Source organism: Terrapene carolina, unplaced genomic scaffold, assembly GCF_002925995.2.
Source record: "Terrapene carolina triunguis isolate 2854851 unplaced genomic scaffold, T_m_triunguis-2.0 Scaffold789, whole genome shotgun sequence".
Classification (NCBI taxonomy): Eukaryota; Metazoa; Chordata; order Testudines; family Emydidae; genus Terrapene; species Terrapene triunguis.
The window spans coordinates 2,684,520-2,701,831 of record NW_020665140.1 but is presented as its reverse complement, the minus strand read 5'-3'; the positions used below and the strand labels follow the sequence as shown (position 1 = coordinate 2,701,831).

At 41.4% G+C, this 17,312-nt stretch overlaps 1 protein-coding gene across 1 annotated transcript in view; it reads right to left on the bottom strand.

Annotated features, from left to right (window-relative positions):
• HPGDS (hematopoietic prostaglandin D synthase) overlaps positions 1 to 17,312 on the bottom strand; it is a 61,410-nt gene that overhangs the window by 28,138 nt on the left and 15,960 nt on the right. The window contains exon 2 of the mRNA XM_024197622.3: positions 12,541 to 12,682. Coding sequence (XP_024053390.1) covers positions 12,541 to 12,673 — 133 coding nt within the window. The 5' untranslated portion in view covers positions 12,674 to 12,682. The remainder of the gene's footprint in view (positions 1 to 12,540; positions 12,683 to 17,312) is intronic.

The following is a 17,312-nucleotide window of genomic DNA, read 5'->3' as shown; positions in this document are numbered from 1 at the left end:
GCACCAGTCCTCTCTGGCAGAAGCCTCTTGCCCCACCAGCTGCTCGTCTGGTAGGCAAAGAATGGGCGGGAGTATGAGGGGTTCCGTGAGCTGCACTTTAACTGTAAAAGAGCTGCACGCAACTCACGAGCCGCGGTTTGGCCACCCCTGTTATAGAGCCTCAAATTTTGTTTACTCTCAGATTTCCATTAACTGGCTGTTTTCACAATGAAAACATGGGGAATGTCAAGCTTCACATTTGTAAAGCATTTTTGCTCAGAGATAAGCTAAATTTTCTTGGAGAAGTGGCTCATTTTAGATCTCAAATTTTTTTGAAATATGGCTCTTTTTGTTTGTGAAATGGGCCCATTTTTCACTTGTAGTTCAAATACAAAAACTATCACTTTTGAATAGTTTTATTGCAAATGTTTTCCCATTTTTTAAATTACAATTCATGATGAGTAGATCTTTGTACAAGAGATGTTACAGATAATGTCCCCATCAGTATCAATCCACTATCTAAGGACATAAACTGGATGACAAACCCCCTGAAATGAGCAAACATGGATGAAGATTTTTCAAAAAAGAAAGACCACAGAAAATATTAACATCTAACCCTTGACTATAAGGAATTGTTCTGAATCAGCAGCATATTATATTCTTCAAAATGTGATCTTGTGTAAGCAATGGGAAAGAGGAATATTACATTTTCCTGTCCATGATTCTTGTATGTGTATATATGACAAAAATATGAATATGCCCTATATATATTTGGTGGGTGTGACGTTGCACTCCATATGTTTTATGGAAATATGTTTATAAGGGTGAATATGATATAACTGAAATATGCTTCATGCAAAAGGTCTCTCTTGCAAGGTATCATTACAAAGCTTATAATCTACTGAGTGTGTTCATCCTATTTGTATGAATGTATCATTCTTGTATCTAAACTAGAAATATGAAGTATTACTCTGAGGTCCTATTGTAATTATGCAAAGTGTGGGCCATTAATGGTGGCTTAGGATCTTGATGGCTCCCATTAACTAGAACAATTGGTTGTAAATGGCTCTGTTTACTTGTAAGCCTTCCTGTGTTCCTGTGAGTCAGGCCGGAAAGAATGGAGGCTTGGGGTCTCACAGGACATGTGACCATGTCACCTGGTACTGGAATCCATCTTAGATTGTAGGGGGCGGACAGTTTGAGTTTACCCTTTATACGCTTTATACAGAGTGAAACAGATTTATTTGGGGTTTGGATCCCACTGGGAGCTGGGTGTCTTGGTGCTGGAGAGAGGTGACCTGCTCAGCAGTTTTTGGTTAAAGCCTGCAGCTTTGAGGGTGTGGTTCAGATCTGGGTCTGTGTTGCAGCAGACTAGCATGTCTGGCTCAACTAGGCAGGGTTCTGGAGTCCCAAGCCATCAGGGAAAATGGGCTCAGAGGTAATTTCAGCACATCAGGTGACAGTCCAAAGGGGGTCTCTGTGACCTAACCCCGTCACAGTCGGGATAACCAATCTGTTTTCCAATGCAGAGCTACTAATCCACACACTTAGGGACTAATTTGACACTTCTTAAGACAAACAGACTCATGCTATAAACCACTGTAAAGGTCTGGCATTTCATCAGTGATCCTTCATCTAGAGTCTGTGTATCAAACCAGTCTGTGTGGCAGATGCTTAGATTGCTTTACAGTTTTATCCCTCAGAATAACAGGGACTTAGTTCGGGCCATAAAATATCTGCAATACATTTAATTATTCCATATAATTGGGCAGAATAGAGCTATAAAAGTTTATATTTCTCTAATATGTTTTCAACTTTACACTGCAAAAGTTAAATGCCTTTTTCCTTTGAAGTGTCATTACCAAGACAAATCAGGAAATGTCAGACCTTTAAAATACCTGAAATAATACAGAAATTTTCTCTTTTTTTGCTGATTGTACAGGGTAGTCCTGGTCCAGATAAAAACCCAAGTGTCACCAGAGAATAGTTTTCAATGTAAAGCTAAATGTTGTGGGCAGAGATTGGCACCACATGGAGACTTAAATCACCATTTACCAGTGAGGAAGAGTGAGTTCGAGCAGTGTAGTCATTGTTGGGAAGGAGACTTTCCCTACTGGATGGAGGTATTCACTTGAATCTCAAGCACTTCCTTAATATATGAGTTAAATATATTCTGGGCCACTTTAAGCTCCGCAATTATCATGAGAGAAATTCACAAAACTTTTATCAGGCTCCCTTGCGCCTGTCTTTATTTTTGCTGGCACAGATTGCTTCAAGATGCAGGGTGAAACACTGTTTAAATCTTCTCCAGCTGTCTTCCACTGTCTAGTTTCGACTCTAGGTGGAATTTTTATCTGCTTCATTCTTCCACGTAGGAAATTTCGTAGTTCCTTTTTAGTCCTGGAACTTGTGTTCAGCAATCAGTCAGTGGTTTAGGAGCTTGAAAGAGATTTGCTTTATTCTGTGACTACAGCCAACTGGTTGTGAATAGCAATAGCTTCACAGCACCCCTCCCAGACTGTGTTTGGGACATTCAGCCCTTAAAGACAGTCCCCAATACCACACAGTACACCCATTTCCCTCCAACTCTTTTGCTGCCTTGTGACTAGAAGCATGGAGTCTGTCTCAGTCTTCTTACCCAGCTCCCTCCTTTTTAAACTCTGCCTCTTCCCCCCTCCTCCCTTTCTAGTCCTGGAAAGACGAGAAGAGGAAGGATAAAGGAGAACTAGAAGAAAGGAGAGAAAGTAGATGGAGAGATGGGCAAAAGGATAGTATCTCTGCCTTTGAGTTCCCCGCCATGGTCACTCCCAGAACCCAGACAAATGGAGCCAACCTTCCTCCTTCCGTCTCCCACGGCTCTACGACAGGGTTTTTCAGACCTCATCCCTCCTCTGTCCAGAGGAGGAGAAAAGGAATCTCTCTCCAGTCTTTGAGAGCCCTTACACAGTAATAAGATGGCCAACTCTGCTGCTGCCTCTATTCGTGCCTCAGAACCTGAAGCATCCCCCGGGCAGCCTGCTTCCTAGGGGATCTCTACAGCAGCCACATTTCATCAGCACCATTGTCCTCAGCACATAGGGTAAGTTCCGCTCTAGCCAGCTCTCTTGCCCTTTCCCTAAAAGAGAAGGATTAACTGCCCCACCCCTCCATCCTTGTTTCTCCCTCTGTTACCCTCACAGAGCCTGTTCACACTAAGATAAAAGGTGGTTTTAAAGAACACACTAGTTAACATATTTTAACTAACACATTTGAAAGCCCTGATGTGGACAGGGCAAACTGTATTTTAACACTGTTAGCTGATCGGCTTCCCCTGTGGTCCCACTTCAACTGGGATGTGATGGGGAAATCTGATGGTATTTCCTTCCTCAAGAGAACAATAGGCAAATGTAAAAACAAACAATCCTCCCCCCCCCCACCCCCCAGCATTCACTGACTCCCCACACCACAACCAAAACTGCTGGGGTAGCTTCAGAATGCTCTCTGCTATGATTCTACAATCCAAAGGAGCAGAGCAGACCAAGCCAAAACTACCAGAAGATGTTTTAAAAATGCATTTTACTGTTAAGTAAACCCAACATCAATGCTATAAAGCTACACAAAGATGGAGACATCTCCGATGGAGTTGCTGCCCACTCTTACCTACTCCTATTGCAGCTTCCTTTTAATTTTCTTTTTACTTTGTTTTCTCTCAGTCAGAGAATTAGCCTTCCTGGAAGCAGCAATTCCTGTCTGATTGATTGATTGACAGAAATCCTGCTTCTGTCTCTATTTGTTTCCCCCCTCAACATTCTCTCTTCATTTTGACACCTCCCTTTCTTTCTCTCTCTGTTTCTTCCTCTTGTCTCTCATCACCTGCACTTTGGGCAGAATTCAGCTTTCAGGTATGTGTACACATTTCCTATTGATGTTAAATGGAAGAAGACATAAAAATATCCCCTGCTACTTCTACGAAGTGGCTATTAATTGTCATTACTTTCCCCTTGAAGTTGTTCATACAACATGCTGCAGATATTAGTAGCTTTATGACTCAATGAAATGGTAACACCCATTCCTTTTCAATGTATTCCATGACAAGGAATTTTAAAATGTTTTTTAAAGAGTCTATTATGTGACTCGGTAGGTCTTGAATTGAGTATATTTCTGCTAGTGATTGAAATATTTTCAATTCCATCATTTAAATTGTATGTTTAAATCTGAACCCTCCCTGCCAATTTTGTTTCTTAAGTTCTGCAGGATCTAGAATGAAGAGATTCTGTGTCTCCCGGTTTAAATTTCTGTACCTATTTAAATGGGCAGGAATGATATGAGGTGAGCTCAAGTTGCTTAATCCAGATTCATTTCCACATTGCAAAATGGGAGGGTGGGAGAGATAGCTCAGTGGTTTGAGCATTGGCCTGCTAAATCCAGGGTTGTGAGTTCAATCCTTGAGGGGGCCACTTAAGTATCTGGGACAAAATCAGTACTTGGACCTGCTAGTGAAAGCAAGGGGGCTGGATTTGATGACCTTTCAAGGTCCCTTCCAGTTCTAGGAGATAAGATATCTCCATTAATTTAATTTAATTTATTTATTTATTTACAGCTAGGGAGTTTATAGACCTGGGAGTTTGGTTCAATGAACTATAAAGATAGAGGTCAGATCAAAAATTCCCATCTAGATGTGGCTTCAGATAAAGCCAAATAGCTTGACAGGCTATAGTTGCACTTAGCCACATTTTGCACTTACTTTTTAAGTGCATTGCTCTCTAGCACTGGTTGGCACTTTACATTATTTTAATTTAGGGACAGGTCGAAACAAGATCATTTTACCCTGACTTTCCACTCCAACCCTCAACTTTGTTAGTTCAAATACCATGGAGCCTGGATCCAAACCACCCACTTTTTTTTTTCTCTAGACAAAACACAAACCCCAGCCTCTTGATCTGGCAGTATTTTCAACACTTTGTGAACTAGGGAGTTTCCTGGTGGACGTAAACTATTGTGAACTGGGTGATTTCCAGGTGGGACATGAATACTTTTTCTGGGAGGTTTTGATGGCTGCCAAGAGGCACCATCTGGGGAGATGGGAAGGATCTCTTGACAGCTGGTAGGCAGAACCAGGTTAAGAATATAGGATAGTGCACGTGCCGAACAGAAGAGTTTGCCCACTCTTGTATCTGTCTCCCTTCTCGCACTCACTACGTAAAATGCTTTCCCCTGCTGCAAGTTCCTGGTTGATCCCGAGTAGTGAGGAGGCAGGTCTCATCAGCAGGTCAGGCATACTGTCAGGGTGGATTTACCATGGAGTTCAGAGAGGCTTCATGCAGGGAAGATAGACTGGCAATCAAGAGGAGGTAGGCTGACAGGTGGGTTGCCTAGTGCTTGCTGAGTCTGCATGTGTGATGATTTCAAGCCAAATCTTAAGAGGCACAGACAGCCTATAATTGCATTGAGATTGAAGGGGGTTGCAGGGGTTAGCTTCTCTCAGGATTTGTCACTAAATCATCACGCCTGGAAGCCCAAATTAATAACAATTAAACTTTGTACAGCACATCGAAAATCAAGTGTTAGGTAAGTGTTACGCTTTATTTGCATATAACAAGAGTTGTGGGGCTCCGACATAGACCGGAAGCTCATCTGGATCCAATGCCTCACACTCACTACCTTTCCTGCTTTTGGGATATTAGCCTAAAGGTGGTCTGCGCTAGTCCTGAGCAGGCATTGAAGAGGAAAGCTGGGTGAAGATTTTCCAGTGCAACAGTTTGTGGTTGGAAAACGCTGATCTGATGGAATAGAAACATTCTATGTGAGTGTGTCGATTCCATTGATACTTTTGATGGAAACCAAATAGACTGACAGGCTGGCCAGCTTGCCTGGTGTACTGGCAGCCTACTGGCCAGGTTGGCAGGAAACCAGTCAGGGTCCTGGCTGCCCTGCTGGCAGGGGGACTGCCCGGTTGGTTCCCCAGTTGCCAGCCCTAGGACTTCCCAGTTCATGAACTGCCCACTTGGCAGGGGGCCAAGCGGGCTGGACAGTGAAATGGATTGTTCCATTTTGTCAGAAATTCCCATACAGAACTAAACATTGGCAACTCGGAATTTCCTGCAAAATGGAGATTGCTATTTCTTGCCAACTCTATTGAAAAGCAACCCGGAAGAGTTGTATTTACATAGCTTTGCTTGTTTACGGGTCTGCTTGAATTTCCTTAATATTGAAGTTAGTAATTTTGGGCAAAAATTCTGTATTTTGAAATCCTACAGCAGATTGACTGGTGACAAAAGGAAATAAATGAAATGTACAATTATAGACATTTTGTTGTCAAAGTACCTAAACCAAACCATGCAAAGCTTTCATGTTTATGGTGCACTGAGAAGACATTATAGTAATCGGCGAAAGAGTAAGAGAGAGAGAATAGCATTAGGAGTAAAGAATGAATTGTCCAGCCAAAGCTGCTGAAAAGTAATATTGAGTTAAGAGAAATGCTCAAAGATTCGCAAAACTGGCCACTCCAAAATCACATACTGTTTAATCCTGTTCAAAAGTAAAACCTGCAGCATTCTAAATTACTGTCCTGCATGTTAAGATTAACTCTTAACATCCTGCAGTGTTTGTTTGCCTTGGTCTTCCTAGGAGGAGAATTAAAATGAATTCTAACTCTGGGCAAGGCACCAAGTTTCGAACTCTGTTCTACACAGATGCATGCATGCTATTTTTCAGTAATATCTTTGCTTGTGAGACAGGATGGAGAGTACATTTTTTGTCCCATGCTTGTTTTTTTTTTTTTTTTTTTAAAGAAAAGTCTTATAATAATTCTTGGATCATCTTCATTAATGAAGCAAAATTCCACTTTGTGGTTTTTCATGCTTCCATGCCTATGGTCCCTGTGGATGCGGTTTTCCAAACTTTTTTTTTTTTAAATCTGAAACGTTCTCTGAGGAGCTCCCTTAGACTCTGAATCAGAAGATCTGTTCCTTGTCTGCAATAATGGGAGGAGAGAAGATATGCTGTTCTTTCCCCTGGATAGTTCGACCTTTTTCTTCCCTTGAAAGAGTAGTTTAAAAGAGTCGGATTGTGGGCTTGATTTCTGATCTCAGCATTCACAATTGGGCCCTGATTTGTTCACAAAATTAAGTGTAGAAATGTGCGCACATTCTTGTGTATGTTGTTATCCATGGAAATTTAGCTTCTGTGCTTTCCCCCAACCTATTTTCAATATTATAGTTACATAATTTGTAGCAACCAAAAATACACAGCTCTGCTATATTGTATAGACTTTTTTTCAGATATAATTTTTATGTTAAAAAGGGAATCTGCACAAAACATTTTGAGCTATGTAGGATTTGTTGTCTAGTCCAAATGAAATTAATACTTTAGAGAAATGCAAATAAGCCATGCACCGCACTACTGTTGTATCTCCTTCTGCTAATGTTTGTAGTCTTCCAAAGTCTCCTAATATTTAAAGACCTGTGTGAACTGTGATACAAACGATTGCAGGTGTGAATGAGGAAATCTAGCACGATAACCACATAACTAGTGAAATTCGTAATTGTTGGCTCGTATCAGTGGTAAAAGCTAGTCACTTGAGCTGATGCGGTCGTCTTATCATTACAACTGATATTTTAGAGCAGAAAGTCTTTTAATGATTATGTAGCATTGTGGCTTTGCTTTATCCAGGCTTTATTGGGGACGCTTAGCTGAAACACCAGGACATAGCAGTTTTTATTGCTTCTACTTTTAGGCTAGGCAGTTTGAAATGAAGGGATAAGAAGGAATGTACAGCACATGATTTCCATGGGCGTATGTTCTGGTAATGTCAGTATTCTCTTTGCAGGTGGAGTCTGTGGAAATTTTTTTCGATAGAACAGTGTTCCATCAGAAAATGCGGTTTCATCTAAATCAGAATGTTTTGTATGAAGATAATGATTTGACATTTTCCACAGAAAGGTTTTCAAACAATTGAAAAGCAAGATAGCATATTTAATTTGGATCTTGTTTTATGCCGAGGTTATTTTGTTCTGACTGTCTTGTTTTATTTATATAACTGTATTATATTACATTACATTCACTAATTATGTCTTGACGCTAGTAAAACAAAATACACTTCATAAACTTCAGCTCGTGCAGAATGTGGTTCTGTTGTTTCTTACATGGAGAGTTTTGCGCTTGTGTTTTGAAAACTGCACTGGCTTCCAGTTTGTTTCTATATACTATTCTTAGAGTTACCATAGTTCTGATAGACAAAGCCCTGTACAGCTTAGGCCCTGGCTAAAAGACTGCCTCTTTCTTTGTGCTCCGTCGTGATGGTTAAAATCAGCTGAGCTAGGAAAGTCTAGACTTTTATTTGTTGAGGTTGGAGGCAGTGCAATTGCATTAAAGGATCCTTGGTCTGTCATTTGATTTCTCTGCAGGGCCCCAGTTTGTTTACCTCCAAGACACCTGACTGGACCTACCTATTTATTCAGGCTTTTATCTGTGAGGGGGTGGGAAGGAAGGTTTGCCTGAGGAGTTGGCTAAAAGGGCTATTTGAGTTTCATTTGCTGGGGAGTTTTTTGAAAGTTCTCGTGATTTGACACTTTCAGCTTTGTAACCTTTTACTACCCATAGCTCTTGATAATTATGTACGTGCAACTAGAAGGTATATTTATTGCATAAATTGCAATACAACCAAATAACATCAGAGAAGCACTGAGCTACACTCTCCTCACACACATGAACCTTGAATCTGATGCATCGACTTGCATTTGGATGGAGGGGAGATTGTATTTGCCTGCGTACCTAAATATTCATTAAACATCAGCACTTATGTACCCTTGTGATACGACATGACACATTTCACCATGCTATAGCTAGAAACACTGAAAGAGTGAATAATTAATTATTATTTCCCATGGAGTAGATTTTCCCATAGTAAGTATTCTGCTGCTGGCTGGTCTGGTGGAATGGTGCCATTATCTCTGCATGAACTCACCCTCATCCAGTGTCATTAATGAGCCTTGAGCTGTCCAGAGGCAGGGATTTAGGATCCAACTCTTGGCTAAAGTGGCATTTTCAGGTGTCTATCCAATTGTTTTTCTAGGCTTGGAGTTTCCCATGACAATCATGTCCAATCCTCCCTCTCTCTCTCTCTCTCTTTACTTTTACTTGCATTTCTAAAATAATGAATGACCCTTAGGAAGTACTCTATGCCTGGTTTTGTCATTCACAGATCTTCCACTGGGTCAGTGGGAGTTCCAAGCAGAGGGTTGCTGAATCTAGCCCCAAGTTGGACACCAGCTAAACCTTCCTCCCCCTGCACTTTACCAAATGTATTATTTACTCTGGAATCCAATGTCAGAGTCATAGTAGTAATGGTAATATTATCAATGTGTATATATAGCAATTTTCATCACATATATTCCCAAAGTATGTTACAACTTTAATTAAACCTTACAACACCCCGGTGGGGCGGGTCGGTATTATTTTGATTTAACAGATAGAGAAACAAAGGTTAAGTGATTTGTCTAAGGCTCTAGAGTAAAGGTAGATCCAAGAACAGAGCTTAGAAATCTTGGTTCCCAGTTTCTTCTTTAACACACCCTGCATCCCTAATCATTCGATCATGATGATGGTAGTGCAGATGGGCTGCAGTCAGGCATAGTGGCAAACAGACACTGGATAATGTAAAAGCTTCATCATTGATGGCTTCATGTCCTGAACACTAAAAATACCTTGGAAAGTATTTTCCTACCCTCCTGCCTGACTGGTTTGAGTGTTTGTGATGTCTTCAACTGCTGCATGGGAGATACAGCATCTTGAACTCAGTCTTGGCAGGGAAGTCTGATTTTCATATGTTTTAAGATGTAAAGACATTTGTAATTTCTAAGTCTCCATTTATATTGTCTGTTTTATTTAGTCTTATTTAATAATCACCTATCCAAAATTCTAGGTACACGTAGAAAACGTAAACAAACTTTATTTGTGGATACACACGAATTCAACTTAAAAAAAGTCCAGCACTAAAAATTCTCCTAAATCCCTCTAAAACCAACTCTCTGACCATCACTCCCATCCACTTCTCTCCCGTTCTTCCCTGAAAATGCCTTGGGGAGACCTAAGATATACTGCATGACGTGATGGTCATGAATTAGGCTCTGATGGAGACATAGTTTCCAAAATCCAAGGCCCCTCACTGAAAACAATCTGTCTCTATTTCTGCCCTGTTCCCCTGATGCCCCTTCTTATTTTAGCCAGGGGTGTCTTAGTCTGAGCTCCCCAGCTAATAGCAAGTGTCTCAGTGTCACTCCAGAGAAAATGATGTTTAAAGCATTCAAGATTCAAAGCATTTGGGGCTTTATAGAATAAAACAACCTTCGATTGCACCAAGAACGAATTTGGAAGCCAGTGCTGATCATGTAATGTGTTCCTTCCAGGAAGTACCACTTAACAAATGGAAAGCCACATTTTTCCCCAGCTGAAGCTTTTCTGTAATCTTAAAGTGTAGTCCCCATGTAGAAAGCACTAAAGCAATCTGTTCTGGAGGTAACAGAATAGAAGCCAATTTCCTCTAGTGACAACATGGAGGAAATTGGCAAGTGCTTACCTCCAAACTACCAGCCTGATGTCAGTCTTTTCTGGACTAAGACTCACTGACGAGTTAAGATATTAAACAGTTTTAAAGGGTAGAAACTATGCCATGTAAACAAAGGGCTTGGCATACACATGACATTGCTTTGACCTTTTGACATTTTATTCTCATTCTATGTCAATCTCAAGTTAATTGAACTGTAAACACAAAGGAGCCCTGTAGCTTTCTGTGCACTGTTAGCTTCTCAGTAGGCTGTATATTGCTTTTCAGAGGAAGGCTGTGGTCTATCATTGTCCCTTTTCAGCTACTCTTGTTGCTTCTGCTCGTAGAGAACTTGCCAGGTCACAAGGGGCAGTTCCCTCTTTGCTTCTTTAATTTTCATTTTGATTCTGAAATTGGTTTAAGGGCTTTAGCGTGGCCTTTGGGGCCAATTTTTTCTAAGAGCCTTAGTGTGTTAATGCTTACCTTGTTTCCATCAGTTCCTAGCTGACAGCATTTGAAAACTTGGGGCATGAGACCCAGCTGGTGTCAATATATTCAATGAGGATAAAAGAACTATGCCAATTTACACTAACTGAGGATCTGGTCCTTGGACTCGTATTGCCTGGTGGAGAGACAAGGGATGAAATCCTGGCCTCACTGAAGTCAATAGTAAAATTCCCATTGACGCCAATGAAGCCAAGATTTCACCTGAAGGGTTTTAGCATTTATTGATTCTTCCCATCCTAAATCAGCAAATTGGTACCATCCTGTGACGGGTTGGATCACAGAAACCCCCTTGGGAGCTGCCACCTGATGTGCAAAGACTACCTCTGCTCCTGTTTTCCCTGCCAGCTCAGGACTCCAGCACCCTGTCTTGCTGAGCCAGACACTCCCGTCTGGCTCCAACACAGAACCAGGGTCTGAATAACTTGCCCCAAAGCTGCAAGTTTACCTGAAAACAGCTCACAGAAGTGTGCTTGTCTTTAGCACTCACATGCCCAACTCCCAATGGGGTCTAAACCCAGATAAATCCGTTTTACCCTGTATAAAGCTTATGCAGGGCAAACTCATAAATTGTTCGCCCTCTATAACACTGATAGAGAGATATGCACAGTTGTTTGCTCCCCCAGGTATTAATACATACTCTGAGTAAATTACTAAATAAAAAGTGATTTTATTAAATACAGACAGTAGGATTTAAGTGATTCCAAGTAGTAACAGACAGAACAAAGTAAGTCACCAAGTAAAATAAAATAAAATGCACAAATCTATGTCTAATCAAACTAAATATAGATAATCTCACCCTCAGAGATGCTTCAGTAAGTTTTTCTCAGACTAGACACCTTCCAGGCCTGGGCACAATTCTTTCCCGTGGTACAGCTCTTGTTCCAGCTCAGGTGATAGCTAGGGGATTCTTCATGATGGCTCCTCTCTCCCTCTGTTCTCTTCCACCCCTTTATATATCTTTTGCATAAGGCGGGAACCCTTTGTCCCTCTGGGTTTCCACCCCCCCTCACTGGAAAAGCACCAGGTTAAAGATGGATTCCAGTTCAGGTGACATGATCACATGTCACTGCAAGACTTCATTGCCCACTTGCCAGCACACACACATACAGGAAGACTAACAGGTAAACACAGCCATCTGCAGACAATGGTCCCTGTTAATGGGAATCATCAAGATTCCAAACCATCATTAATGGCCCACACTTTACATAATTACAATAGGCCCCCAGAGTTATATTTCATATTTCTAGTTTTAGATGCAAGAGTGGTACATTTATACAAATGGGATGATCACACTCAGTAGATTATAAGCTTTGTAATGATACCTTACAAGAGACCTTTTGCATGAAGCATATTCCAGTTACATTATATTCATTTATCATATTTTTATAAAACTATTCCAGTTACATTATATTCACTTCTTATTATGTTTTTATAAATCCATATAGACTGCACAACGTCACACATCCCATGTGGTTTTGTGTTATGACTGGATTTCTTGTAAAGCTTTGGATGCAAGAATCTGTTTTACTCACTTGGTTTGATTTTGGGCCAGTCAACTTGTTCTATCCTGTGGTCCTCGTACTTTATGCCTGAATAGGCAAACAGATAGCGAATGATTTCTGCTCTTCCTCTCAGATTGAAATACATGAGCTTGTAGTGTGGCATGATGGATCTCTGAAAGAAAAAGCCATGTTGATTATTTAACACGTTAACTACCCTGCCACATTTATATAGAAGATATACCTACGTGTTTGTGACAATGGTAATAAAATGTCAGTACATAATGCCAAATTAAACATGTACATTAGCCTGCTACCCACAATATATCCTACTGCATAGCCACCACATGCTACACCTGTAGTTCCACATTCTATAGCCAAAATAGTCCAAGTTGCATGCTTAAAGCTAAGATGACAACCATTTGAGTTCAACTAAAAGAGTCAGGAAGAGAAGAGGACAGGGGCATGTCAGTCTACAGCCTTCATCTCTCTCTTTCGTGCAGTTACAAAGCTATGGCTTGTCTTCTACAATTTTATTTTATTGTAAAACGCATCTGTAAATGAGGGAGTTTTATATTGTTCTCTGGAATCTGAAGCACTTCACAACTTACAAATGATGAGCCCGCAATGCAGTTATGTTCTATTTTTGTGAACTGGATTTAGCGAAGCTTTTGTTTCTTTGGGGGTGTTTGCAGGCTGAGCAATTCATAGGCAAAACTTTAAAAACAAGCCAATGGTAGTTTTAAAAGGTTGGGATAGTATCTCTTTTAAATATTGTGTTGTACATTTTTATTTCACTTCTTCCTCATTAGTAAATACAAAAGGCAAGTGTCTGGGAGAGGTGAGGTGGGACAAGGGTGAGCTAGAGATTACATTTTTTAAGGCGTGTACAATGTATAGTTTTATATAAGCTCAGGGAAATTCATTTTGTGATGCTGCTTCATGGTGATGATAAATTAGATGGGAAAAAAGTCTCTCTTGCAGCTACAAATATAAAGATGTTGCTTTTTTGATGATCTCACAGGGCTTTTTTATCAGTCCAAAAATGTCTAGGCATGGAGTTTTTGCACCAGTGTGGCTGCATGGACTGCCACTGGCTGTGATTCTCATTGTTCGTTTTAGGTTTCCTGTTTAGTCACTGCTATTTTAGGGCCCAAATATGGCTTAGGGTGTTAACAAAGAAAAGTGTGTGGCTGCTTTTGAGTTTCTTCTATAAAATATCCCTAACCATGTACAGACAAGGATTTTAGTGATGTTAGTGTTTCATCCCAGTCAGAAATGACCACTCTTGCAGTTTTGCCCTCGTATGTATGCCCAATCCTCCTGGTGCCTTTGTGGGTGGTGTTTACACCTTCTGACCCCTTGTGAAAAAGTGATTAGAAAATTGGAAAAACAAAAGGAGAAGGGGAGATGGGAGGGAACAGAATGCTTGATGAGGCTGTATTACATGCATTTACCCATGCTAAAGCGTGATAACTAACAAAGAACAGATACAAAACTGTTTCATTAAATAAACATTTCAAACTGGTGTCAAAGTTTTTTCCTTAAAATCCACATCAGATTTTTTTTTTATCCCTGTGTCCTGTTTTTGTCAGGCTACCTTATAAAGTCTTGTGGTGGTGTGTGTTTGTGTGTAGATGCTTGTGTCTGAGTTCATGATTTGTATCTATTGTATCTTAAATACCTAGAATATAGGTTTCCCTAATATGCCATTGCTGGTTTTATTTTATTAAATCCAAGTTTAATAAATTTAACCTCCATTCCATGCCTTAAATTCTGAAAGAGTTACAGCTTTACCTCAATGGAAACGGCATAGCTTGTGGACGGAGAAGTAAAAAAGTGTTATCAACTCTGACTGACAAGTTTCAACTAAGCTTGTATTTTGTCTCATACACGAACTGTAGCGGGGTGGTCACCCCGCTCCTGCCTGAGGGGCTTAAGACAGCCCAGGAGAGGGCTGTGGCAGGAAGGAAAAGCCTAGGCTGATTAGGGGAAGCAGGCACAGCTGGGGCGATGCCCCAATCAGGGCCCAGCTGGCCCTTATAAGAGGGTTGTGGGCCAGGAGCAGAGAGACTCTCTCTTTGCCTTTAGAGGGAGAAGGGCCTGGCTGCTGGGGAGTGTACGTGGGTACCTAAGGTGGAGTAGGGCTGGGGGAAGGCAAGAGGAGCTGGGGAGCTCCAGCCTGGAAACCCCCCAGACTGCCAGCCTAGTGCAAGGCCAAAAGGTACTGGGGTTGCAGAGGGCAGCCCACGGATAGGCAGAGGCAGCAGGCCCAAACCCTCCTTGCCAGTAATGAGTGGCAATCAGACTGCAGTTTGCCCCGGTGAGTGGGGGCTAGATGGGGACTGGCAGTAGCCAAGACTGAGGCAAGGTGGGGATAGGTGGGTGGGGGTTCCCTGGGGAGGGGAGATCCACCGAGACTGGTGGGGTACTGCGAGGGGCAGAACCCCAGCAGAAAGGGGCACCAGGGTCCGGGAGGGACACAGGAGCCCAGCAAGGCAAGACAGGGGCCTGCAGAGGGCGCTCCAAGGCTGTGAAAGAGCTAATTCCCAGGACGACAGCAGCAGGCGCCGCAGCGGTGAGTCTCGCCCCGTTACACGAATGCATTAACTAAAATTTTACACTGTTAGAGTTCCTTTAAGTTAGGCTGTGCGTGCTATATAAAATAATGCTGAAGAACAAACCTTAGTGTTTGTGTGGGGGTGACTTATCTGTCAAATAATATAAATCTAGTTTGAATGTGTGCTTAATGCGGTTTATCTATAAAATAGTATGCAAGCTGGCTTTGGATATATGTTAACTGTTTTGGAAAGGAGGTAGGTAGGTGTTGGTGCTCTATATGTGTGGTAAGTTTTGCTAAACTATTTTATTTTAATGTATGTCCTTCAAAAACATTACTAAACCGAGGAGGCTTCTAATACAGTTTACGCAAATAGGTGCTAATTTCCAGTAAATATAAGAGGTTCTGAAGAAATACATTACTTTGAATAAAAGGAATAAGATAAATTGGAACAAAGGTTAGACATCTAATTCCATTAGGATCTCTTTACTGGTGCTTAAAGACAATTACTAAAGGAATTGTGTAGAAAGAGGAAATTATATTCCTGGTCCAGAATAAAAAAAACAAGTAAGCCTAATTGCTAAATTTGCATGGGTTTTGTAAAAAGTTTGGTAAGGAAATACAGCTATGTTGCTTTAGGACAGGAGATTGGCAACTAAAGAAAATATCCACTTAAAAAGATGTGTGTCTGATAGACTGGTACACTGCCAGGGCCGCCCGGAGGGGAGGGCAAGTGGGGCAATTTGCCCTGGGCCCCGCAGGGGCCCCGCGAGCCCTGGCCGAGAATCCCTTCCCTGGCTAGAGGTGCCTTTTTACTTACCCGGCAGTGGTCCGGGTCTTTGGCGGCATTTCGGCGGCAAGGGGCCCTTCAGTCGCTCTGGGTCTTCGGCGGCGGCTCCTTCAGTGCTGCTGAAGACATGGAGCAACTGAAGGACCCGCCGCTGCCACAGACTCGGAGCGCCGCTTGGTGAGTATGTCCGCTCCCCTGCTTTGCCCCAGGCCCCCTGAATCTTCTGGGCGGCCCTGTACACTGCCTATATACTATAGAGCTGGGCACATGATTTAAATATATAGATCACTTTTAAAAGTCCTTTTTTAATTGATGGAGGTGGTGGTCTGGCATATATACAGACATTTTAATTATCTATTTATATCGAAGTGATCAACAGTACAGCCCTAGTCTTTGTAATAAATCACATAACTGAATCTCTCAATACTACAGTAGAAGGTGAACATTTTCATGGAATGAGTTAACTCTAAGTAAACCTGTGATATTTAGATTTGTACAAGATGGCGGCCATTTAGCCATCACGATTCAAAACATATGCTCTTGGGAGCAGATGAAAGACTGGCTTTATACTTGAAAGAAGGGGGTCTCTGTCTTTAGGAGACATAAAGACTGATTGTACTTCATTATTTCTGAAACATGTAAAGTATGTTTTCCATCCTCAGAGATACAGGGATCTACTTTGTATCACAGCAAGAGAGCAGTCAAAAAAACAATAATTTTCCTGGCAGATAAGCACATGGGAGTTTGCTAAATTTACCATGAAAGATATTTATTCCCCTGCAGCATGCAGCAGGGACAGAAAGCATTATTGATAATTTAAGATTTCAAAGACCATGGCCTGGAGTTGAAGCAGTTGCAGACAGACATCCTGAGCTTAAAGGATGAAAGGTCTGCTATAGTTTCAAAACAAAGTTACTGTTGTCATTGTTTCCAAAGTTAGGAAAGTTGAGCCTTTTTTTAACCTCATGAAAAATGAGGCACTAAAGACAAAGGAAATTGTATTAAAAGACACACGTTTATTATTCCACCTACAATGTTGTGTGTGCAATTTGGCAGACAAGGCTCCAGAAATGACAATGGAAATACAGGATGTCGGGTCATTGTTGGCCAAGGAAAGGGAGGCCTTACACTGAACTGGATGGTATTTCTGTCTGTCAGGGGTGCACTAACTTTTGAAAAAGAAGCACTACAAAACTTTGGTGTTTGTTCCAGGCATCAAAGACCAGAATTCTATTGATTTTGGTGAAAACCAGAAAAGCCTGACTTCCACTAATCCTAGTATGGGGGGACACTGTGCTACTGGTTGTGTCATTTTTGACACACAAGCCTAAGCTCCTGAATCTCTGTCATCAGTAAAGATTCCGTGAGGTTTTTTTACAAAAGGAGAGTTGACTTAATAGCACTTCTCCAGCATAGCTCAGGTTCCTCAAATATTGTATTCTATTTGGTGAGTCT